Source organism: Malus sylvestris, chromosome 14, assembly GCF_916048215.2.
Source record: "Malus sylvestris chromosome 14, drMalSylv7.2, whole genome shotgun sequence".
NCBI lineage: Eukaryota > Viridiplantae > Streptophyta > Magnoliopsida > Rosales > Rosaceae > Malus > Malus sylvestris.
In genome coordinates, this window is record NC_062273.1 from 3,412,281 (window position 1) to 3,436,768 (window position 24,488).

Consider the following 24,488-nt stretch of genomic DNA (forward strand, 5'->3'; position numbering starts at 1 on the left):
TTAGTGCTTCAATCTGCATTGTCAAGCTTCACATTGTTTTCAATATGCATAAAGTCCTCTCCTTCTTGTAGATGACAACTCAATGTGTTTGGAAGTATTTTTAAAATGATTGAAAGTATTTTTGATGAAAATATTTTTAGAGTAAATTCTTAATAAAAATGTAAGTGAATCTCGAAAAAATATTTGAAATGTTTCTTATAAGAAGCACATAATTGATATTTTTTACAAAAAAAACATTTAAGTGTTTTTGAAACTCAAAATTATTTTTTCTAAAATATTTTCATTCATTTAAAAAAAAAAAAATACTTACCGACTGCCGCACTAACTTTACTGACCTGCCAACAATCCAATACAATAAGGACACCTTTAACACTCCAACCGAACATTCTTCTTATCCCTCATCCAACACTGAATCCCTCTTCTCCGGCGACCCACCTGCAAACCATCTCTTCTCCGGTGACCCCAATCCCCCTTTCATGCGATCCACCCCAATCCCTTTCTTCTACAGCGACTGTGATCGTCGTCTTCCGTTATGGACGACGGCGACCTGTCGTCATCAATCCAGAGACTCGATCTTACCATTTGATCTCAATTAGTTTGTGAAAGAATTTGCAATGTTTTTGCAGGTCTGTGGCTCGTTTTAACCCTAGTCCATTTGATTAAATTCAAATGTACACACATATCTTCATCTGTAAATTAATCTGTTTTCCCCGAATCCTTTTTCTTTCTGTCACTTTCCCCTAAACTTTCTTGTCCCTTTACTCTCTGGTCAACAATCCTATTCATTACCCTAGTTTAATCTATATTTTCATGCAATTATTGATTAACAATTAATAATATGCAAAACTACACCTTGCAATTGCAAAGCTATTTTCATACCATATATTTTATTTATGTTTGGACGAAATTTTTTTTCAGTGTGCCAGAAACACAGCTCGGTACATCAAATATAATAATACAATTAGTTAAAAACTTCAAAAAGCTCAACTAATTGTATTATTACACTTTGTTTCCAGACCGTATTCTCAGCACACTAAAAATTCTCTCATGTTCAGACAGCTAAGTAGTCAAAGTTCTATTGTATTATTTCCTTTAACAGTCCAATGTTTTAATAGTACCTAATTAGGATTAAAGAAGATAGGTATGTAATTAAGCTAAGCTAGACAAGTAGAATATTGACACATGTTTAGGCCATCTCTAACCGAAGGTTGGTCAGATGGCTCGTTTTAACCCTCTGACCCTCCAAGATATTAATATTTTGATGAACAGCACATGACCATATTTGCCTCCATCTCCAATTGAGGGCCAAAGGGCCATAGGGCTCGTTGTAGCTCTGTCACAAAAAAACCATCTCCGACCGAGGGCCAAACATAATTTATTATTTAAATTTAAAAACTACAACAACTTAAATTTAAAAACAACAACTTATATTTAAAAACTAAAAATTAAATTTAAAAACAACATTGACTTAAATTTAAAAACAACATTGACTTAAATTTAAAAACAACAACTTATATTTTTGAAAGAGGTAAGAAAATATGAGAATTGAAATGGTGTAGGAATGGTGAAAAATTTGTGAGGAATGGTGAATGAATGGGTTAGGTATTTATAAGAAAAAAATGAGAATTTTTAAAAAAAAATTTGGCCCCAAAAAAATAAAAATTGAATCCAACGGTAACTGGCGTAAGCTAGCCATTGCATTTAAAATTTGGCCTAGCATTCTTGTCGGTTATATCCGACAGAAATTCAAATTTCTGGCTTGGCCCGGGGCTGGTTGGCTAGCTCATTTGGGCCAGCTGGTCGGCCCTTTGACCCTTTTTTGTCCGGTGGGGCCCACGAGCCCTTTGGCCTAGCTCTCGGTTGGAGACGATTTTCGGACGTTTTTCGGCCCTCTGGACTAATCGGTTGGAGATGGTCTTAGCTGCTCCCTAGATCACCGGCAAATGCAACCTTTTCATCTTAACTCCACAGTTGGCAAATCTGTTGTTTAGGTGAGAGTTTTAAAGTTAATCAGCTGCATATACATATATGAGCTGCTCCGTCCTACACATTTGTGAAATTCACATTACCTAAAACATGAACTTTCTTAGTTGAACCAAAAACAAAACATGAACCTCATTACCCTAATGTAATTAAACCCGATTTTGATCCGAATCCGATTAAGTACTAGGGAATGAATTAAGATTTTCAATCTGATAATCTTAACCATGTTTGGATAAGGAACCTTCAAAGTCTTAATATTAGGTTCTATCATTAAAAAAAAAACACTACAAGAAAGAATAACCATAAAAACTCTTCACACGCTACAAATTTCAACGTACATAAAGATACCTAAATTGTACACTACAGATTCTTGATTAGATTTATTCTTTATATCTTGACGTGGTGTCTAATTTTAAGCATTCGCTCAAAATTTATCATCTTTCTCACATAAAACGTACATATGCAGTTGTACGTTACACACATAATTCATGTGCAAGCGTTTGATAATTTGAGCTACTCAGGTCCCAAAAATAACCAGGCCAGGGTGGATCCCCATACTGTTTATTAGGCTTAGTAACTCCTCAAGGAAGAAAGCAGACACATGGATAAGTAGCCTAGGACCACAACAATTCGAGGAAGCATAGCAGAGTGGGTCAAATTGTTTGATATATGATGAGGAGGATGACCATAGCCATCTATTTCTCATCCAGTCCATGTGCTTAGTGCAGGAAGTTTTTAAAGGTCAGATTTTACATTTCTCATATGATTTCTTCCACCGTTTTTGGTGCGTAGTCATTTTCTCAAGTGCTAATAGGAACACTACAAGACTTGGATGTAGGGGAATGATGTTATCTTTTTACCAGTAGGGGAATGGATGTTATAAACTTATAAGTTATAGCTTGGACATTTTTGGAAGATTTTGAAATTAGGTTTTTGAAGACTTCCAATTGCTTTTTCTTAGACTCTTAAAATGGAGAGGAGCTTGAACACAGTGAAAGGATTTTTTTTAATGCAACAATATATTTACACAAAGTAATGGGAGAGTAAAGTGGTATGAACTCGCCATTCACGAATTCGAACGTAAGAAACTCTCACTTACAGATCGATGCAAAACTTGGCTAGTTTTAATTTGAAAATTTTTCAAACACCTCTCCCAGACCCTGCATAAAGCGGGAGCCTTGTGTACTGTGTACGACACACCTTTATTTATTTATTTTTATTGATTTTGCTCTGACTTATTCAATCTAAAACGGTAATAAATAAATAAGAGTGTCTAGGGAAGAGAAAATGAGGGTGTGAAAATTGCTTCCCTTCAAATTTCCTCTAGATTTTTCTAAGAAATTGTAAAATGCAGCTAGCTAGACACATAACCAATAAAGAAGGATTTCCTTAGTGTGATTTAAAGGAAAGAATGTTATGAACGTAGTGGTTAAGGTTAAACCTTATTCATGTGGGGAAGGTCCTACTTCAGCTGCTAGCTGGCATACATAAAATTATGGCAGAGAAAAAGTCCCATCCCGTAGAAAAATACCAAAGTGAAAAGTAAGTCCCGTAAGAATACAAAAATTCGGTTTTTGTTCAACTTGTCGTGGAGGATAAGTGAGATATTTGAAGATTGGAAAGACATGCACGTGATTCAAAAAGAACAAAAGAAATGAGTCACCAAATAAGGACCCGACCTATGGTTTGCTTTTGGAATCTCCACTCACTAACCATTATTTGCCAAATGAAGTGTTTTGTGGGGTGCTTTGGTACTGCTTACTAAGCATATGGCATGTTCGATCACCTTCTCATGACAAGAAAGGACGGTTTGATCCAATAATTAATCTTTTTTAGCTTGTCTCATCGCATCAGTCAAACTTCATGTAATGTTATAGGCTGGCCTGCATAATCAAACTCACTCTGAATTGTAATTGGATTATGTTTTACGTAATTGTCGTTTGATTAATTCATGCATGCACGGATATAGAAATTGATGTACGTTGAGGAGAATGTATGTAGATAAAATCAAAATATCTAACTCAAAATTAATTATATACAATTTACAAGACTTTACTTTCCTAATGTAAAATAATTCACAGAATCTCCTACAAAGTTTTGTTCTTGGACAAAAAAGTTTACTTCTAACCGGCGCTCGTGATGTACAAAAGAACAACCTAGCTATGGCATTAGTTCCTTACAATTTTGTCACGTGATATATTGGGACCCGGATGCTGCATGTTTACGGTGAGTATTTAAATAAGTTGGAGCTATACGGTTGAACTCACGGAAATATCATAGAAGTTTCCTATATATATACAGGGATATTTGTTTTATCCAAATTTGTAGCTTGGCTTTCAGTGGTGTATGAGAAACTACTGTATGTTAGTAGACTTGGCTTTCAGTGGTGTATGAGAAACTACTGTATGTTAGTAGAACACAACGATGTGGTATTAATATTATATTTTAGAATACAAATGCATTTTTACTCATATGATAAGATATGCGTGAATTAATTAGTAACGTCACATAACAAAATTGTAGTATCCTACTAAATAATTTTTTTGCTACTTGGGATGAAACCGGATTGTACATTTCTGCCCAGACTTTTTGACCAGATAAAATAAAAAAGATCTTGACCTTCCATTGTTCGTACATACCATACACCATAACATGGTAGAGTTTTCGTGTTTCATTTATGCAGGCTAGAAAAGTAGCAAAGGTTATATAAACTTGTTGTTCCCGATTATGCATGATTAGACCATCTCCAACCTTTAGAGTAAAACCTAAAATTTTTAGCTCAGAAAATTTAGATTTTAACCCAAAAATAATTTTTCTACTCCAACTCTTCTGGCTTAAATTTTTTAGCCAGAGTTTATTAAAAAATAAATTAGGGCTATTTTTTTTTAAATTATGTACACTATCCAAATTTAATTTTATGAACATTTTAATCTAAAAATATTTAGATTATGATAAATATTGAAAAATCACTAAATTTGGGTGAATTTTGAGTTAAATAATTATTTTAACCATTAGATTTAAATTTGACATGTTAGATCTTTTTTTATACCGTTGGATTTAATCATATTAGATATCCGCCGTTGAATTTAATGAAATTATAAATATAAAACAAAAACATTAACTAAATTAAATGTAGACCGTTGGATAACCAACGATCCGTTTGAATTTTAGCCGTTGATCATCCAAAAGAGTCGTTGGCTCACTTTTCTTGGCCGACATTTGCTGGACACACCCATGTGGGTGGGGGCTGCCCTTTGCAGTAATGATAAATGTTGGAGCACGTCCTTCATGTGGCGCGAGTGGTTTTGGGTGCTTGTCATCCAACTCCCTCTCTTCCACTCTCACATATGAGCTCCACCACTAACCTTGGCCTAAATCTTTACCTAAATTTGGCTTCTTTTTTTTTTGGTTTTAAGACTTAATCCCATTTTAGAACAAGGGTTGGAATGAAATTTGGGAAGGGGGGGGGGGGTTTGGGCGGTGGGGGAATAGAAGGGAAAATTTAGAACTTACTCCAAGGGTTGGAGTTAGTCTTATAGTCTAGGTAAGAAGGTAATTTGAGCAGGCCGTGAAGGACGGGTGAGGTTTGAGTAAGTTTTATACTTAATTGTCAAGAAATAAATCATGAAAATGATGGCGAATGTTGACCATCTTATGTTTAATGTTTTGCTTAATCAAGGTGACTGAGTACATTTTATGTTCTTCATGGATATTTGGCATAATATACCAAAAAGAAATGCCAAAGGTGCATGATGGCGTTGTTATTGGGAAAGGAAGTCACTCATTAGTGGGTCTTACTCAAGGTGCTCTTTGTTGGAAATGTGCCCTAAAACCAATCATATGATGATACTTTACAGACATTTCACATGTTAAACTAATATAGTTTAATTTAAAGGGCAAAGATTATTGTTTGAAGCCGTCTCATATAAATGTTATACGCTTAAACGATAAGTCCAAGAAATATGTAATTGGGAGAATGTGATCCAAATAAGTTAGATTCATGAGACCATTCTTTTTCGTATACATATCCTAAACGTTCCTGATCATAAGATTGCCAATTGGGCATTGACAGTCCGTTAAGATAAGTACGTGCTATGTCTTCTCTTAGGGAGAGTGACTGGTCTCGAGTCATTGGTGTGACTGACACCAAGACAAGCATGTAAGTGCTCAATAGAGAATGAGTCTACTGAACACGATCAACAAGGAGTTCTCATACTCATGTCACATGAGAACTCATGGTTGGGATAATGCAAAGTAGTCATTTGACCTGAGGCATCATAGTTGTCTTGTGGTTAGGTCCTTGATCTTTGACTATGTCAAAGTCACTCCGTCAGAGGGTGTCCACGGCATAGTTGGGGTTAAGCCACTTAGCCATGGAGGCAAGTGAATGCGCAACAAGGGATCTATAACCTTTAAACTGTTTGAAGAATAATACTCTATGATATGATTAAGAATCTCTGGCCAGAGTATGAATGAGATTTAGGAAATCGTTCCAAATCACATTCAAGGTAATCATATAAGTAAGAGAATCATATTGGATAGTAGACATGAATAAACTATCACACCAAACAATGTGGTCAAGAGTATTGTATTAGAGAAAGACCGTATTGCATTGTAATCCTAAACTGAATAGGTTCTCCACCTCTTCTGATTAGCTTTGGTAACAATGACATACTGCTAGGTGTCACTCATGGTTTGTGGAAGCCTTAAACGTGTATAATCACTAAAGAGAGAATTGAAAGTAAGTTTCAATTCACAATGGATTTGAAAGAGTTCTAATCGTCCACTGCCTCGCTAAAAGGAACCTAATGGATCGTACACCGTGTAAGGTAGAGATTGAAGAAACAACGGAGATGAGTAAGGATAATTAAATGATTTAATTATTTATGGCAATGATTAATTAATATGATGATTAATCAAACGAATAAGTTCGTTTTAGACCTCGGGTTAGTTTTGGGCCTTAAGGCCCAATGGGCTTCGAATGTCAAGCCCATTAACTTAAGTTGTATGACAACTTAATGAATAAAGATTCAAGAAGGCCCAAACAGCCCAATAGCCCTAAGATGGTCGGCCATATGTTGAAAGAAAGGCCTTTGGTTCTCTAGGTCACTTAATTGAAGGGACTATATAAAGAACTTTATAGCCAAAATTCTTTTAGGGTTTTGCTTTTGGAGAAAATATGAGAACACAATGTCTCTCCCTTTCTCTCTAGGAGGCCGGCCCCCTTGGAGGAGATTAGCTAGCAATCTTCCCTCCTCCAAGGTCACTCATCTCTTCTTCAAGTCCTACCTTGGTGTGGAGACTTAGAGGTTCTCAACTTTGGGAACTTGGAGAATCCTTTCAACCATCCTCACCCAAGAAATCCATGGAGCTAAGAAGTAAGGAATGAAGGCCCTCTCCTTGGGTGATTAGCCTTTGCTTATGCAAAGAGGAATCAACAAAGGTATAAGATTTCTCAACTCACTTTGTTCTTGAGTTGAGTCTTGGTTCACCCTTCTACTAGGCTTTGAATTTTATGGGTAATGTTTTGTTTTTTAGTGCATACAAGCATGATTCCGCCTTTAATTGTTAATTGCATGCCATAGATGTTGCTCAAATGAACATGTTTTTCACAAAATTTCCTTCACTCTTTGCTAGGTCAATTCAAGCTCCAACCTAATCTTGATTGTAGTCTGAAAGATTTTAGTTAGTTATCTCAATCATAAAATGATAAATTGAGGAAACAGATTTTTCACTAACAAAAATGGGGACATAACAAATCTGATCGTAACTATATCGCAGTCTCTTTCAAACCACACTAATTGGCCATTTATAGTCTATTTGGACGAGTGATTTCCAAGTAATATGTAAGCTACATTACTAAGAAATGCTTCATAATACATTAGATAAAGACATATAAATTAGTCAATGCAAAGAATTGAGAGAAATTTGTAAATGACTATGTGAAATGAGTCATTTGCCCCTCGTTCTTTTTTGTTTTTAATTTTTATAGAAAGAGTCATTTGAATTCCTTTGTTTATTGGCTTTGTGATGTTCACTAATACATTTTCGATCTCTATCTAATATCCTGTAATGCATATTTCTTACTAATTTTAACCTAAACCTTCTTGTACTAAAAAATCCCTTGTCCAGACACTCTCCTCAAAGAAAAGAAAGAAAGGATATTGCACATCCACAAACTTTTTTTTAGGTGAGACTCAGAGAGCATGAACTCAATGGGTCACCAAATTCACTATCCAAGGTCGGGCAAAGTGTTAAGTCCAAGTTTAAGACCCTCCCAAATAAAAGGGTCAGGCTAAAACAAAGCCCATTGGGGTCTCGGCCAGGCTGCGAACCATATGATGCCCATGAACAACCAATGCACGGAATTAGATTTTTTTTTTCTTCAGCTGTAAATGGATCTAATGATTGAGTGTTACAAATTCACTTATATTAAAATACGAGTTTGTGATAACAGTATGAATGTGTTCACCTCTAACCAAAGTATAGATGAACCCAAAATCAACATTAAACAGATGAGTAGAAAAATATGAATAATGCTTGTGTTCAGCCATGTCAGTTCAAGTTTTTCCATCTATGATTAATGCATCTTTACCATACAAATATCATAATCTGAATCGTTCATTCTTTTTATCATCGTCTAAAGAGCATATCTGCAAAAAATCCTCATAATGAACCGTTCATTTTCTTGATGCATATGAAGAACTAAAAGATCTCCAAATTGAATGAGTTTTTCTATATATGATCTTTATATGATGAAAAGAGAATGAAAGGTTCGAATTGTGATGTTTGTATGGTAGAAGTACATTAATCATAGGTGGATGAAGAAAGTTGAGGTTCCACTATAAAACAAATTGGCAATATGGAGAGTAGCCCAGCCTTTTATAAGCCCATGCAAGGTCACTCCTCCCATCAATGTATGACTCATTTTCAACATGCCCCCTCACGTGTGGCGAATTTTCGAGTCTAACATGTGGACAACATAACGGGGTGACGTGAAACACATGTGGCCGTTTAGCTTCACACGTGGGACAACCTGCTCCAATACCATGAAGAAAGTTGAGGTTCCCCTATAAAACCAATTGGCAATATGGGGAGTAGCACAACCTCTTATAAGCCCATGCAAGGTCCATTCTCCTATCAATTTAGGACTCATTTTCAACAGAAGACAAGACACAAGCATTATCCGAAAATATATTGGTGTACGTGAGTCCAAATTAGAATAAGATTGTAGTTATATCTTTATATTTTATTTCATTGGTATGATTTTATTTCCTAGTCTAAAAGATACATTTGTGTACGTGAGTCCAATTTTTTTTTTTTAGTACGTCGATATATTTTTACACTAAAGGGAGGGGAATTCAATTAAGCCACACAATGGGCAACCTAATTTGGTATCGAATTTGCTATCTACGAGATTCAAACTTAATACCTCTCACTCCCAAGTGAAAAAAAATATCACTAGACCATAATATTGAGTGGCTACGTGAGTCCAAATTAGAATAGGAATGTAATATATTTTTTATATTTTATTTCCTTGTAGGATTTTGCTTCCTAGTCTAAAAGATATATTGGTGTACGCGAGTCCGAATTAGAATAAGAATGTAATTACATCTTTATATTTTATTTCCTTGTAGGTTTTTGTTGTTGGAGAATTAGTTATTAGTTTATTTTTGTTTATGGTTTTCTTGTGGGACAAGGATGTTAGAATTTTCTATATCCTTTAAGGATTAGGATTGTGCTTTAGTTTTCACTATATAAAATAGTGCTTGTATTAGTTAGTTTTAACAAGTCAGTCACGATGTAGTCTCTTGGGATTATGTAGCCGTTTTGACATTCAGTTTGTTTAATAATATTCTTATTATTTTGTAATCTTGTTCGTTGCGCACTCTGATATTCAACTTGGTATCAAAGCAGGTTTGATCATTCGAGATTTAATCTGCTTGTTTGATATCCGTTTCTCTATTGCCTCCATTATCTGTTAGGGTTCTAGTTAGGTTCGTCAAGATTGATTGTTATTGGTTTCTTTTTGGGTCTGGATTAGTTGAGTTTTGTGAAAGTTGTCCGCTTTTGTTTTGGTCAATCTGGATTCGTTTTCTATGTCGTGTTTGTCAGATCGCAGAGTAATGTTTCTGCAAAAATAAGAAAATAGAAGAGAATGGAAGAAGAAAACAGGAAGAAGGATACAGGAAAATGGAAAAGAAAAAGACGTGCTGTTTAAAGGGGGAGGAAAAAAAAAAGGAAGAAACAAGAAAAAGGAAAAAAAAAAGGTTATTGTTTGAGGCTTAGGCCCACACGGGCAAGAAAGAAATATGATTTGTTTGGTTTGTCTGTCGTTCTCACTGCAACGATCGCTCGAGTGCTTGGACTGATGATCATTCAAGTGACATTACGAAAGTTGGATTTTTTGTTTTTTGTTCAAGTTTGTTCGGAAGTTGGAATTTGCATCGGCATTGGCATTAGTATCGGCATTAGCACTGGAATTTGGATTCTTGCATCCGCATCTACTTGTTGGCAAACTCATGACGTGTATCGCCATGAGTTTGACGGGAGCTGTTGGAAAATTAGTTATTAGTTTATTTTTGTTTATGGTTTTCTTGTGGGACAAGGATGTTAGAATTTTCTATATCCTTTAGGGTGCGTTTGGTACGTGAGATGGGACGGAACAGAGTGGGACGGAACCGTTCCGTCCCACGTTTGGTGCGCTAAAATTATGTGGAACGCGCGTCCCACGGAACAAAAATGGGTTAGATTTTGGTTCCCCCTCCCCCCCTGGAACGGGTTTTTCCATCCCGTGGGACACAAACTTTATAACTTTTTGGACAACAATACCCCTCTTATTTTTCATTAATTACATTGTCTACCTCCCTTTCTCTCCCGTAACCTCCTCTCTTCTACCCTTGTCTCTCCCGTAGCCCTCCTCTTCCTCCACCACAAACCCAATAACCCAACTGCTAACCCAATCCCAGCAAACCCATCCGACGACGACGACGTCACCATAGCAAACCCTCTTCTTCTCCGGCACCGTCTGGCGTCACGAACATGACCCGTATCTCGTAATCTTCGTCCGTGTAAGTGAGGTGGATCTGATCCGGAACACGACCCGATTCGAAGCTAAGCTCGTCATTCCTAATCTGAGGTGGCGAGCAGGTGGGCGGTGCCGGGGAGGGGGTTGTGGTCCTGGTCGAGGTGGTTGGCGAGCAGGTGGGCGGTGCCGAGGATTAGGACGAAGTCGCCCGATTTGGAGAGGGAGGTTGGGGAGAGAGAGAGTGAAACAGTTTGGTGGGTCGGAGGGAAGAAGGTGGATGCTGCACGGAGGACGATTGAAATCAATTTTGGGATTTTTCTGTGTTTGATTTGAAGAGAAAGAAATTGTTTGGGGGTCTGATTCTTCATTTTTTTTCGTTCCGTCCTATGCATACCAAACATAACACGAACCTCCATTTCGTTCCGTTCCGTCCCGTCCCGTCCCGTCCCGTCCCGTCCCGTCCCGTCCCGTCCCGTCCCGTCCCGTTCCGTTCCGTCCCGTCTGCGTACCAAACGCACCCTTAAGGATTAGGATTGTGCTTTAGTTTTCACTATATATAATAGTGCTTGTATTAGTTAGTTTTAACAAGTCAGTCACGATGTAGTCTCTTGGGATTATATAGCCATTTCAGCATTCAGTTTGTTTAATAATATTCTTATTATTTTGTAATCTTGTTCATTGCATTCAGTTTTTTATTTCCTTGTAGGTTTTTGTTTCCTATTCTAAATAGATTAGGAATTACTGTTTTCCTTGCCCTACAAGGAATGATTGTATCCTTATAAATATGTGCCCTCCACAAGGAGATCAAAGAGCATAACTGAAAACATTCCTATAAGCTCGACATGGGCCGCAACGCCAAACGGGTTGATACCGCCTTTAATTTATACGCGAATGCGTCTTCTGGTTTGATCGAGCCAGAGGGGATCGAACGTCTTTGTTCAGATATCGAAGTTGATCACACAGACGTAAGGATGTTGATGCTTGCATGGAAGATGAAAGCCGAAAAACAGGGATACTTTACCCTAGAAGAATGGCAAGAAGGATTTAAAACCCTAAAGATAAACAAAGTAAATAAATTAAACAATGCACTTGCAGAGCTGGAGAAAACGGTCAAGGGGGAGCCATCAGACTTCATGGATTTCTTTTCCTATGCATTCAGATATTGCTTGACGGAGGAGAAACAGAAGGGCATAGATCTAGACATGATGTGCGAGTTGTTAAATATTGTTTTGGGATGCCAATATCCAGCGCAGGTTGAGTTATTTACTCAGTATCTGAAGATTCAGAGTGATTACAAAGTCATAAGCATGGATCAGTGGATGGGTTTTTACCGGTTTTGCGATTCGATAAGTTTTCCAGATCTCAGCAACTACGATCCTGAACTTGCATGGCCTTCGATCCTTGACGATTTTGTTGAATGGATACGAGAAAAGCAGACCTAGAGCTAACCGATCGTTTTCGGATATGGCCAGGCCACTACCATGGCCGATAGTTTTGCAGACAAAAACAATCAAATGGCCTTGGGAATTTATCTTTCTTCCTTTTCTTTTCTTGCAAATATGAAAAGCTTCCTCAAAGTGCTCACTTTTGGAGTTGTATGTTTGTGATATGAATTTGGTACAGAAAGTTTTGTTGAATGTTATTGCAGCTTCCATAGTTTATCCAAATTTTTTATTGAATTTGGTTCAAACGAAGAAAAACTGAAAGAAAAAAAAAATCAACTTCGAAAATTCCTAAACCGAATTAAATTGCCTATTTATAGTTTGGTTATATATCAAAATCAATCGTCTAACACTAATAACCAAAATCCCTCAAAATACGTTTAGATAGAAGAGGGAAATAAACTTGAAATTTGGATAAAAGTTGGAATTTATAAACTGACATATATCAATTCCCTTGTTTGAATTTATAAACAAAATTTAGAATTTCCACGTGAAAAAAAAAACTTAGAATTTGAACCTCCAATTTCTAAGTTTAAATTCCATATAAATAAGTGTCATTTCCCAATTTCTATGATTGAAAGTTTAAAAATAACACATTCCGTATTTAATTCCATTGTGTAAGACTATTCGACTTTGATGTCATCTCTCTCTAAGAGAGGTGTATTCAATTGGTTCAGTGAGAGATTTTAATTGTTTTTACAAATCCTATTTAATCAGGATTTTAAGTCATTCTCTGAAAGTTATAGGTGTATTCAATTTGGATTTTAAAGAAGTTTATAACATTACTGGTGTATATTTAATTAGAAATTGATTTTTAAAGTATCTTAAAAAGTGGGGAATTTGAGGGAATTTGGGAGATTTCGTAGTATATTTAAGCCTCTCAAATCTCACCTCCCTTGAGAATTGAGAGAATTCACTCAAAATTTTACATAGGGGATGTAGTCAAATTAGGATTTGATAGCATTTTAATGAATTTTAAAATCTGGGTATATTTAATTAGGATTTTAAAAGATTTTGAAATTAGAGTGTAGTCAAATTAGGATTTTAAAGAATACATTGAAATCTAGGAATAGTCGATTAGGATTTTAAATGAGTCTGCAGATGTCTAGGTGTAGCGAAATTACTAAGGATTTGCTAGGATTTTGATGAGTGATGGATTTTAATGGATTTGAGGGTGTGTGGCATAAATACCAAATGCTATTAAGAATCCAACCCTTACCCCTCAGATTTCTTTTCACGCCAAAGGAACAGTCTTCTCCATTTAAGAGGACCTGCTGTGAACTCAGCCGTTTTGGACTTCCATGGCTGATCGTGAAATCTTTGCAGGCATGAGAAGATGTCTCAACACCACCAACATATTTTTTCTTTCTTCACCGATTACCCAAACATCTCACGTAAATTCCCTTGCTGATGCTTCCTTTCCCTTTAACTACTTTCTATCTCTGTTGTACTTTTATTTGCAGAAGACACCTTCTTCAATTTTGCTTTGGTGCCTTTGAAATGTCACCATTCATTATTAAAACCAATCAAAGTTACTCTTGAAACACATATTCTTTGGCTTGGGTTGGATCAATTCCTCCAACCCGTATACATTCTAAAGTTATTAATTTGTGCTATTACTACGGTATGAAAATATGCAATTAATTAGTCCTTGGACTGTGGACTGTTATTTCAGACTATGTAGTAGAATTCACATAACAATTAGGGTTTCAATTGCAGTGAATTAGAAAAGGTTAATCTCAGCCACATGATTTCATTAAAAATTATCCCACGGCTTTGCGTGTGATTTCTATTTTTTTTTAAATCATAAGAAATCTAAGAAAGAATTCATACAAATCCATAGAAATCTATAATAGAAATCACACATAAATATCCATATGGAATTCTAGAGTCTATTAAAATCCTTTAAAAGCTGTCATCTAAAAAAAATCCATTAAAATGCTCTGAAATCCAAATTGACTACACCCCCCTTAAGAATATTTAGAAATCAATTAAACTTTATCAAAATCCATGAATTTATAAATCAACTAAAATTTCTCAAAATCTCAATTGAATACACCTCGTAAATGTACCTCCATTATAATCTTACAATTTAGGTGATGAGATTACTTTAATACTTTAAATGAACTTATTCATTTGTTTGCTCTACTAATTTGAGACCTAAATCAAAACAATTTTGAATCGTTATGTTACGGTGATTCATTATGTAATAAAAGGATTCGAGACCTAAACCAAATTAAATAGAGAACTCATAGTGGAAAGCAATTTATATTAAACGAGTTCATTATTAGTACGATAAAGAAAACTTTTACACTAAAATACATTCTAAGAAGGAAACGCCACGTTATAATTAAAGGAAAACTAATGAAAAGGACTTGAAAACTTTGAGTTTTAATGATAAGGACAAAATAAAGGGTAAAGTGAATAGTATCAGGATTGACTTTTTAGTGTAAAAATATGGTTTTTCGTTAAAGTGAACAGTACCGGGTGCTTTTCGTTAAAGTTCCCTATAATTAAACCCGTCATCATGTAAGATCGTTGTACTAGGAAGTGAGCGTGGAGAACACGTGTTTAGGGAATGTGAAAGGAACGTTGACAGTTAGTTGTGCCACCCAACCAAACAGCCAACGACAACGAAGAACAACGCCCATCTCCTACCTTCCTTCCCTTCCCCTTGTACCAAAAAACCAAAAATACAGCTCTCTGAGCCGTCTTTGGTTTGATCGCTCTGGTCAGTCAGTCTCTTAACCGTCGCCACCGTCACCATGTGGCGCTCTCTCTGGCGCTCCATCGACCGCTTCTCGCTCCACTACTTCAAGTAAGTTCCCTCGTTTTCCTCTCTCCAAATTTTGAACTTCTACATTCACTCCCAATTTCATAGATTAGGGTTTTTCATAAATTGGGGGTTTACAACTTGTTAGACTAGTCCGTCATGTATTATAAACAATTGTTAGTAAATTTGAGTAAGAGCAATCAAAATAGTCGAATTTGGGCTCTTTCAGTTGAACTAAATTGAGAGCTATGGTATATGGAAAATAAATCTTGGATGTTAGTAATTTGATGTATATTTGAAGGTATATAGAGTGGTGGGTGAATTTTAATTTAGATACTTGTCCTCTAACCAGATTCAGAACTCGATTTTTGGAAGTGTGGAGGTAATGCCTACATTGTATCCTATGATAGATTGAGGGCATAGAGGGTGAATTTTAGTTACTCGTTCGGTGACCAATTTAAAAACCCGATTTCTGGAAATGTAGAGGTAAGGGGTAACAATTTCTACTGTGTATCTACGATTTAGTAGTAAAGTGAAGTTTTGCCCAAAGAGTGTATCTCATTGTTTCATTTTTATTGTATGTTTGAAGAAAATGTGGAACAATTGATTTATAGGTATCCTCATCATATAATCATCATCAAGTATTTATACTAATACTTCTTTTTTCTTTTTATGGATACAGGTACGTAATCAATGAACTGCGGGAGATCAAAGTTGTGGATGGGCATAATAGGGTAACTTTCGTTTGACTCTTCTATAAGTTCATTTAATTTAATTTAAAGCATCAACCTTTTTCTTCCCTTTAACTCATACATCTCTCTTTTTCCTTTTCCAACTCTCGAACAGGAATTAGTCATAGATTTACTACAGTCCATTGTGGAGCTGGTTACTTATGGAGATAGACAAGATCCATTAATTTTTGAGTATGAACTGTTGTTCATGGTAAAGCTTCTATATGGGCACGTTTTTTTTTCCTGTTCATATTCTAATTGTTATTTATAACTTATATGCAGATATTTTATGGAATACCAAGTTTTAGCAGAATTTGTGCGTGTGCTAAAGATCAGTAGAAATTCAAGAATTGAGGCACCGTTGCTTCAGTATCTGAGTATAATGATTCAAAACATGAATAGTGATCATTCAATTTGTAAGATTCTAAATGCAAATCAATATTTACATTTACTCCTTCAATTTTTAGGTTACCGAAGATTTGGTAGCTGCAACCATGATGGAAAATCAGTTCTAATATGCCTTCTCCTGTTTTTCTATTTTTTGTCTTTCACCAATTGTGTCATTGGTTAAGCTTATTGCTTATACTTATTAGTGATCTATGGTTTTTCTGTTGCAGATTATTGTTTTAGCAACGACTACCTCAACAATATTATAGGGCATAAGTTCGAATTTGGAGGAGATCTAGCATTATATTACGTTTCCTTTTTGAGGTCTCTCTCTCTCTCTCTCTCTCTCTCTCTCTCTCTCTCTCTATGTATTTAACTCTTATTTGCTAAAACAGTTGCGATGCAGTATAAGCTTGATTTTGTCATTACTTGTGAAGTTTATTATTCTTGTCTAACTCCTTTGTTTCTATCTCCTCAGAGCAGTTGGCAATAAGTTAAACAAAGATACACTTTGCCTTCTTCTGAAGGTTCATGGGGTAAGTTAGAGTTTATTGTGTAAATTTTTGGTACCATTCGTGATTTACTTGTTAGATGCAGTTCTGTTTGCAATGGCAGTCGAAATCGTATTTGTATCCTGCACACCATTGGTAATGGATGTGAAAACATTGTTTATAGTACACTTTCAGTGGGATCCTACTATATTTAAGAACCAATAGCTATAAATGTTTGGTTTTCGGCCTCAAGGTTGAGCCTGTTAGACTACAGCATGTAGGTCGCTTCATGTGTCCCATGTTCTCATTTTTTGTTCTCATTTTTTGTTCTCAAGTGGTTTCAGGCAGGGCCATCAAGGATTGGTCCAGTCCTTTTTCTCAGTTCTCATTGTCATGTGTGGACTCTGGAGAACTGTAATGCATTTCCTCTTTTTGGAGTCTTATCTGTTATTTTCATCATCATCTAGGCTCAAGTGATCTGTTTTCATTTGTTTAATTTTGATTTTAATTTTTATAATTTATGTTGTTTTTGTAAGGGCAGAAGCAATAATGAGTTACAAGAAATGACAGTCACTGTTTCATACCTTGATCAATAATTAAAGGATGGTCACTACTTTGTTGCTGCATTTATTTAGTGTGCTGTTAAATTGTTTTTGGCATTTAGAAAGTGTGGGAACTTTACTAAGTGTGCATGTCTGATATGCATGACCCATAATTAATTTTCATTTCCATGTCTCCCTCCCATCACAGGATGCTGTAGTGTCATTTCCTCTGTATAATGAGGCTCTCAAATTTGCCCACCATGGGGATAAGATGATTCAGACAGCTATACGTGCATTAACTCTCAGTATCTATAATGGTATACTGTTATTATCTTTTTTTTTCCCCTTTCCTAATCTGCTAACAGAAGAGACTCATGAAATTTGGTTGCAATTACATTTTCCATAATTTTAAACAGTATTTTTTGGTTGTGCAGTTAGTGATGATATGGTTTATCAATATATAACAACTCCTCCAGTCTCGAAGTATTTCTCAGATTCGGTTTCAAGCTTAAGCAAGCAGTTCTTTCATCTAGATTCCCTTGTCCATGATGCAGAGTATGTGTACTTCAATTTGGTAAAACAAGATTCGGGTACTTTGTATATGCAAAACTGAATGGTTAATGTTGATGCAGGATGCGTACAAGTCAAAAGAAAGAAGAAATACTTTTGGAAACTGATAAGATAGTCGATGATCTGTATTACTTGAAGGACATGCTTGGTATAGGCGAATCTCGTTTGAGTAGAGTAGTAACTGAAAATCTTCTCAGAATATTAATCTTTCCCATATTACTCCCATTACTGCAGATCGGGCAGAGTAATGTAAGATGTTCTTCCCTCGCATCTGCTTCATTCACATTCTTATCTCCTTCGTGAGAAGGAACAATACTTTTTGTTGGTAGATAGTTCCTATTGGAAAACCTAGAATTGTGTACTTTACATTTTGGGAAATGATTTCTGCACATCCTTTTTCACCTCTTGCACACCCCTCTTTTTGAAACCACTTAATATATGTTGAAAAGTAATCACAAAAAACGCGATCAAGCATCGCTAACTCAATGTTAAGCTGCATTTGTTGTAATGTACATACTACATAGTGCTATTCGCAATGATAGACTTTACCTTTATGCTGTATTCATTCAGCATTTCATTTATGATCCAGGGCTCAAATCTATCTGCAGTTACGTCTTTCTATACTGTTTCTCGTCTTCTTCAAGTCATTGGTGGAAAGGGTATGTTCAACTCTGTCGCCGAAGTAATTTTATATCCTGATATGACTTCAAGTGTGAGAGATGCTGTTCAAAGGGACTCAACTGAGAGCAATGGTCATGCTGAATCTCTATTGAGTGAAATGGGAAATGTAGTATCTTCTAGTCCTGAGACTGAAGGAGCAGAAAACACTAGCCTCCCTACTGATACTGTCTCTATTAAAAGGTTGTTAAATTTCTGTTTTAGTTCTTATAACCTCCTCTCCAGAAAAAAAAGAGAGTAAAGAAATGAGAGAAATGTAGTTTCCTTCTCATTATTTTTGGCAGGGGTACTCGAATGATAAGACTAAAAAACCAATGCGTTCGCATTTCACTAAGTTAGTTAACAGGTCATTTGATGATTTCTTACATCAAAGAATGATGACAATTGATAATTCTTACATACATTTTGACTATTATGAAATTTTTTCCTGGTGCAGGAGTGGAATACTAGCACATATTTTCTCCGAGAATCATAGTCTAATGCTAGCATCACTATTCTTGTTGTTTATTTTAGCAGAAACAAAAGGTACTAATTTAGAATCTGGTGTTGTACAGAAGGCATAACTTCAATGCATCAGTCTGATTGCCTTTTTGGAACTGACTGAGTTCGCTCATATCTTGTATTTTCATTGATGCAGATCTTCATCCTTTGCTGGCTCAAATGATTGGATTAAGTGGAATGCATGACATGATTGTGAGTTAGTAACTTCAATTTTTTCAGTGTACATTTTCTATATTCTGTAATTTGCAGCTGGTAATAAGTGAGGACTTAGTCTGCTGACTAATGAAAGCAAGTTACTGTATAATAGTTCTTTGTATGATGGTGATTAATCCTTATGTTTATCTGTCTCTTGAAGCTGTATTTCTTATTCTGCGCATTATGTATTTGTTGTTGCATTTAAAGACCATTATGTTGATTTTCATTTTTCAAGTTTTGAAACTTCTTGACAACCATTTCTCCTGTATATGCAATTTGTTTGAATGTTCTGCATTTACTAGTCTTGTATGTGCAATTTGAAGATTCATTTTACTTCCTTCCACTGTCTTGAAACACTCTATTGACAAATTTTATTTCCCGACAGGATGTGGATAAAAATATTGGAAATCTCCTAGGGAAGCATATGGATCAGGTACAGTGATTTTTTGTTAATTATTGTTTATTTACATAATGTATCTCTATTTGTTAGTCATTTTGGGTCAGCAGTTTAACCATTTAAAATTGGACCCTTGTGGCTTTCAGTGTCGTGATGAACTGAATTTTCATTTTACAGATATTAAATGCATTATTGAAGGTTTTAGCAAGTCAACCACCTTACTCTATACTAATCCAATGGCATACAGGGTGGTTCTTGCGGAAGCTTTTGATTTGTCATGGAAAAGGGCTTAGTGATCATAACTTCCAGCTATTCAATGTAAGGATCTAACTGATTTGGTAGAAGCAATTGTATATAAAATGAAGTGGATAATGATTCTTGTTCACTATATTTTGGTTATGTTTTTTGATACCTTCTTAGTTTTTCATTTTTTCTTGGTAAGACTGAAAATGACCAGTAATTGGATGAAGCTCTGAGTTTGAAGTAGCTCATACTTCGAAATTAGAAAACTTGAGGTTTAGCTTTCTAAATCCAGAGGAGATAATTATGGATATTTTTTAAAATCCTTGAGAAGGAATAGTACCACATCAACCTTCCTAGGGCCTAGCTTTGGAATACCACACTGTATGGTGGGAACCGTGGGATTGTCTATATAGGTTTCAAAGTAAAAAGTTTGACAGATGGTAAATTGGGGTTACAGATAAATAGGTCTGTTGGTTTGAAATTCATATTTGCCTGGGCGCTATGTAGCTAATAAACGTAAATAGGGTTTGAAGAATGCTGTCTGACCTTTCTGAGGTAAGATTAAAAAGCAAGCCTGAAGTACACATTTATTTTTTCTTATGATCTAGTAGTCTATGATGTGATACAGTGTAAATCTGTCTCATACTTTCTAAAGTTTTATATTTTCTAGTTTATGTGGACAGACGTCATATCAGCGGTCCCGTGAATGTCTTCAGAAAGAGCTTGATGGATGCTGGTTTGACCATATCCCAGAGGCTTTCAGGAACGAATGGTCAAAATGTAAAGCAGGTAGGAGGTGATATGGTTTCTTTTATGGATGGTGGTAGTTTAGTTCCATTGTTCCCAAAAGATTAAGCTGTTAGGATATAGACCAACATTTTTCATACTATACCATCTCTTCCTACTGAAATCCACATGGGTACCAATATAATTTGTGAGCTTGTAGTTGCAAGGGTTCGCACTCAAGATCTCGTGATATTATTCCATAATTTTTTTTTTATTGTTTCAACACTATTGACAAAAGCTCAAACTATCAAGATGTACGCTAAAAATCATTTTATACTCTTAAAAAATCTCTCTCATGTGTGGAGATCATTATAAGTTCAGAGGTTGAAATAGCCGGATATGAATTCTGAATTAAAAATATCTCTCTCATATCATGTGAAGCTTCAGTTGTTAGCATGTGTCAATAATTATTTCAGATTCTAACGTAGGGCAAAAAACGACTTGATTTGATATGGAATATGGAACTACTTACTAAATTCAGTTTATCTATTTTCGAACATACAGCTCTCGAGGAATCATCCCAGTGTAAAGATCCTCTTTTTCTCCTAGAACTTGATGTTAGCCAACAAACTACAGATGGTACATAATTTCCTCGTATTATTTAAAAAATTTCTTTATGGTTTTGTACTTTTGTTGTCGTAAAGCTTCAGAAAAGGGTTTAGATGATAGAGAAATATGATATTGCAGGTGATGCAACTTCATACTTTGCTTGGCAAAGGATGGTTGACAATGTGAAGGTAATCCTCATTATTAGTATCAATTTTAACATCTCTTGTAATATTGTACTAGTAATCTCCTCCTATTTTTTGTTGATTTCTCGTTGAAGGTTCCCTTGGTGTAATTTTAGGTTTTTATTCTCCATCTTCAACTTAAATCAACTATTTTCAAAGGGGAATTGCTTGACCAACCCTTGCTGGACAGCGGTGCGTTTGCTGATTCAAGTGATACGCATGCTTCAGATGATTCATCTGCAAGCTTTGGATCGGAGGTTGCTTTAGGTGGGTATTGTTCAATAGTTGAATGATCTGTGTGTATTTTATATTCTCACTTCAAATTTTTGCAGTATCCGGAATTCATTGTACAATTGCATTTTCCAACGCTGGCATCAGGGATATTTACCTGATACCTGTGTCAAGGAAAACATCTGGAAAAGTGATTCTTGCAGAGAAGCATCCTTTCCGTAGTCAACGTGGAATTGTACTTGCTATTGCGCCATTGGCTGGTTTAATTGTAAGTCCAAAAATAGTATATGCTTGCTTCTTGTCCTGGCCATGTTTGGTGTATCAACATCAAGTTCAACTCTGAAATTCTTGACTTTAGCGTGAGAGGTCAATTAAACTGATTAGTTATGATTCTCACATTGATCAATTGTGTCAATTAGGCTTATGGTTATGGCCGGTGTTCTTGGTGGTCTTGCGCTATGCTAGATTAGAGTCCAATTGTTATATTGAAGAGTTGTTTATGATACAGGCTTGAAATAGAGTTGTGCAAAGCCTTTTCTATTGTTTGGGAAATGAGTTTTTTGAGTTTCATACGAACAAAAGACAATATAGTATTACAAAGAGGCTCACAGTCTGACAGTAGATGAATTGGCGACAAAGTATCCTTTTAGTTTTTAAAAGGTCAATTGCAGTTAGAAGTGAGAATGGTTTGGCTTTAGGGTTTATAGGGTCTGTTTAGAAGTGGGAAAGAACAGATGAGGAAAAAGATATGTTAGTAACTTTGGATTATTGTATCTTTACTTTTTTTATTTTCCTTGCTATTTTTCTATGTAGTTAATCTGGTTTCTCACTTGAAACAGCCAAAAATAGACAAGGATCATCCGACATGGTTGCATCTTCAGATAAGAGAGTTTGAACCAAAACTCCATAAAAGTAAAGTTAAAGGCCATCGTTCGGGGATGTCCAATCATGTGGCTGATGGGAGATGGACACTTGGTTTTCCAAATGGCAAGGCTTGCGAAGCTGCTCGATTGTCAATACTTGAGGAAACGAGGAAGCAGAGATCCTCTGTCGAGAGCGTACTTGCTCCTCTCCTGCAGAATACTTGTCATGGAAATTTATCTGAGAGCGAAGACGAGTGAAGCTTTTAATTGCTGTTGTAAGTTAGCATGCCAACAATCTCAGTTGAGTTCTCTGTCCTTCATCTCACCTTTTTCTGTCAAATTTTGTTACTGTCACATAAAAGGGTTGTATTTACAGTAGTTGTTTATAATAATAGATCAGTACCGATCACCAAATGTGTTAGAAATTGAGAGCTAAAATGGCTTTCAGATAACCATAAGCGTTTTTTGTTACTATTATTATAATATCGTCGACTATCTTCATCCTGGATGATTAAGAAATTAATCATCTTTGTTCTTCCATGATAACGCACAAAGAATCTTTTAGCCGCGATTGTTTTTCTTTCTTCTTTTCATCGTCACTCTAAACACAATCATTTCTGATTGATACTGATAAATGGTAGGGGGAACGCAAACGATTAATGATAAACAATTTGTTTGATACACTACTAGTATTGCCAAGAAACAAAAAGATTAGCATTTGGTTCATGCAAGTGCTGGTGGTTACAACCCCTTTCATCAACCCAGTGCTTCTCGGGTTCAAACCATTTCCTTTCCCTTTTCCTATAGAGTAGTTAAGAGTAAAAATATCGCTTGTATTCAGAAAAGAAAAAAACTTTTTGTTCGCATGTTCTAAAGTCTGACTTGGGTTTGCCACTTTAATATTACGATTTAATAGCGTTATTCTTCACATACAAGTGAGAGACCTTAGGTTTGAATATCGTAGATGATGTGTTCGATACTATTTAATACGACTAGCCTCTTAAGTGACTAATCCCCAAATCCTCTCTCCTAGTATAAATATATTGTTGTATCAATTAAAAAAAATTCTGACTTTGGTTTGATTTGTAATTAGAAGCAAAACATCCACCTAAACGTGAAAATATATTTAGAAATGGATGTAATTCTTTTGCGATACATCTACCTAACAGTTTCTTAAAAACAATGTTCGTGTCTATATATATTGGAGTACGAGAGATTTGAGCTTGAAACATTTCTTAAAATTGGCATAGTAACTTGCTCTAGTTGAATGCAGGCCTAGCTAATCAGAATACCATAGCAAATACCAAAATGTAAATTGCTGCAATCAAGTGCAGGAAAATCCGTGCTTTAAGTGATCACAACTCAACTCGACACCACTCATATGAGGCAAATTAAGTGCACCAAAAGTTCGTGCTTCAGTGTGGTCCTTGTTCTTTCACAGTAAAAAACTGATCAGCAACCTGCAGCTGAGTACGTACAGCACAACCATCTGCAAATTGAAGCACGAGTGTTCATCATATAGCTTGCACCTGCAAAGTGCAGCATGATCCTGATTACTTGTAGCAAAAATGGAATAGGTTTATGACCATAGTAGCGACAATGTATTCACTATATATAAAGCTTGCAGCTGATGAAGTAGGCATATGTCTAATATATAGTTAAATTATCTCATGAATCATGGTGAATTTGATGCCGCCTTTTAAGTATAAATAATGAAAGATTTAACTAGTTTAAGTGCACCAATAGCGAAAAAGTAATGGAAACTTTTGGGAAAAGGAGTGTGTGGTACGTAATTCCATCGCCTTTACATTAACAAGGCTGTCATGTCAAAAATTGAGCTACTTTTTCTCATTTCCCTAACCTTTAGGGGTGTTTGTTGCGCCGAACTATCTCGGACTGGACTAGCTTCAAGGGCT

The 24,488-nt window shown here is 35.8% G+C and overlaps 2 protein-coding genes across 4 annotated transcripts; both read left to right on the forward strand.

Annotated features, from left to right (window-relative positions):
* Window positions 1–11,853: 11,853 nt before the first annotated feature.
* LOC126600421 (uncharacterized) lies at window positions 11,854–12,453 on the forward strand. The gene has a single exon (XM_050266995.1). The coding sequence runs from the start codon at window positions 11,854–11,856 to the stop codon at window positions 12,451–12,453; it is 600 nt and encodes a 199-aa protein (XP_050122952.1).
* A 2,623-nt stretch (window positions 12,454–15,076) lies between these two features.
* Window positions 15,077–23,073, forward strand: LOC126600033 (protein TRANSPARENT TESTA 9-like). Of its 3 annotated transcripts, none has more exons than XM_050266538.1 (21): window positions 15,086–15,271; window positions 15,579–15,712; window positions 15,909–15,960; window positions 16,073–16,168; window positions 16,240–16,373; window positions 16,575–16,668; window positions 16,823–16,880; window positions 17,586–17,694; window positions 17,812–17,932; window positions 18,010–18,196; window positions 18,537–18,808; window positions 19,062–19,150; window positions 19,263–19,318; window positions 19,707–19,754; window positions 19,896–20,036; window positions 20,645–20,750; window positions 21,252–21,326; window positions 21,435–21,484; window positions 21,595–21,745; window positions 21,811–21,977; window positions 22,549–23,073. In XM_050266538.1, exons 5-21 carry the CDS (start codon window positions 16,247–16,249, stop codon window positions 22,828–22,830), a joined length of 2,133 nt encoding a protein of 710 aa, XP_050122495.1. In that variant the 5' UTR covers window positions 15,086–15,271; window positions 15,579–15,712; window positions 15,909–15,960; window positions 16,073–16,168; window positions 16,240–16,246; the 3' UTR covers window positions 22,831–23,073. The 3 variants fall into 3 exon arrangements, with proteins under 3 accessions (XP_050122491.1, XP_050122495.1, XP_050122494.1); XM_050266537.1 differs by having other exon boundaries at window positions 16,073–16,149; XM_050266534.1 differs by lacking the exon at window positions 15,579–15,712 and having other exon boundaries at window positions 15,077–15,271; window positions 16,073–16,149.
* The last annotated feature ends 1,415 nt before the right edge of the window (window positions 23,074–24,488 follow it).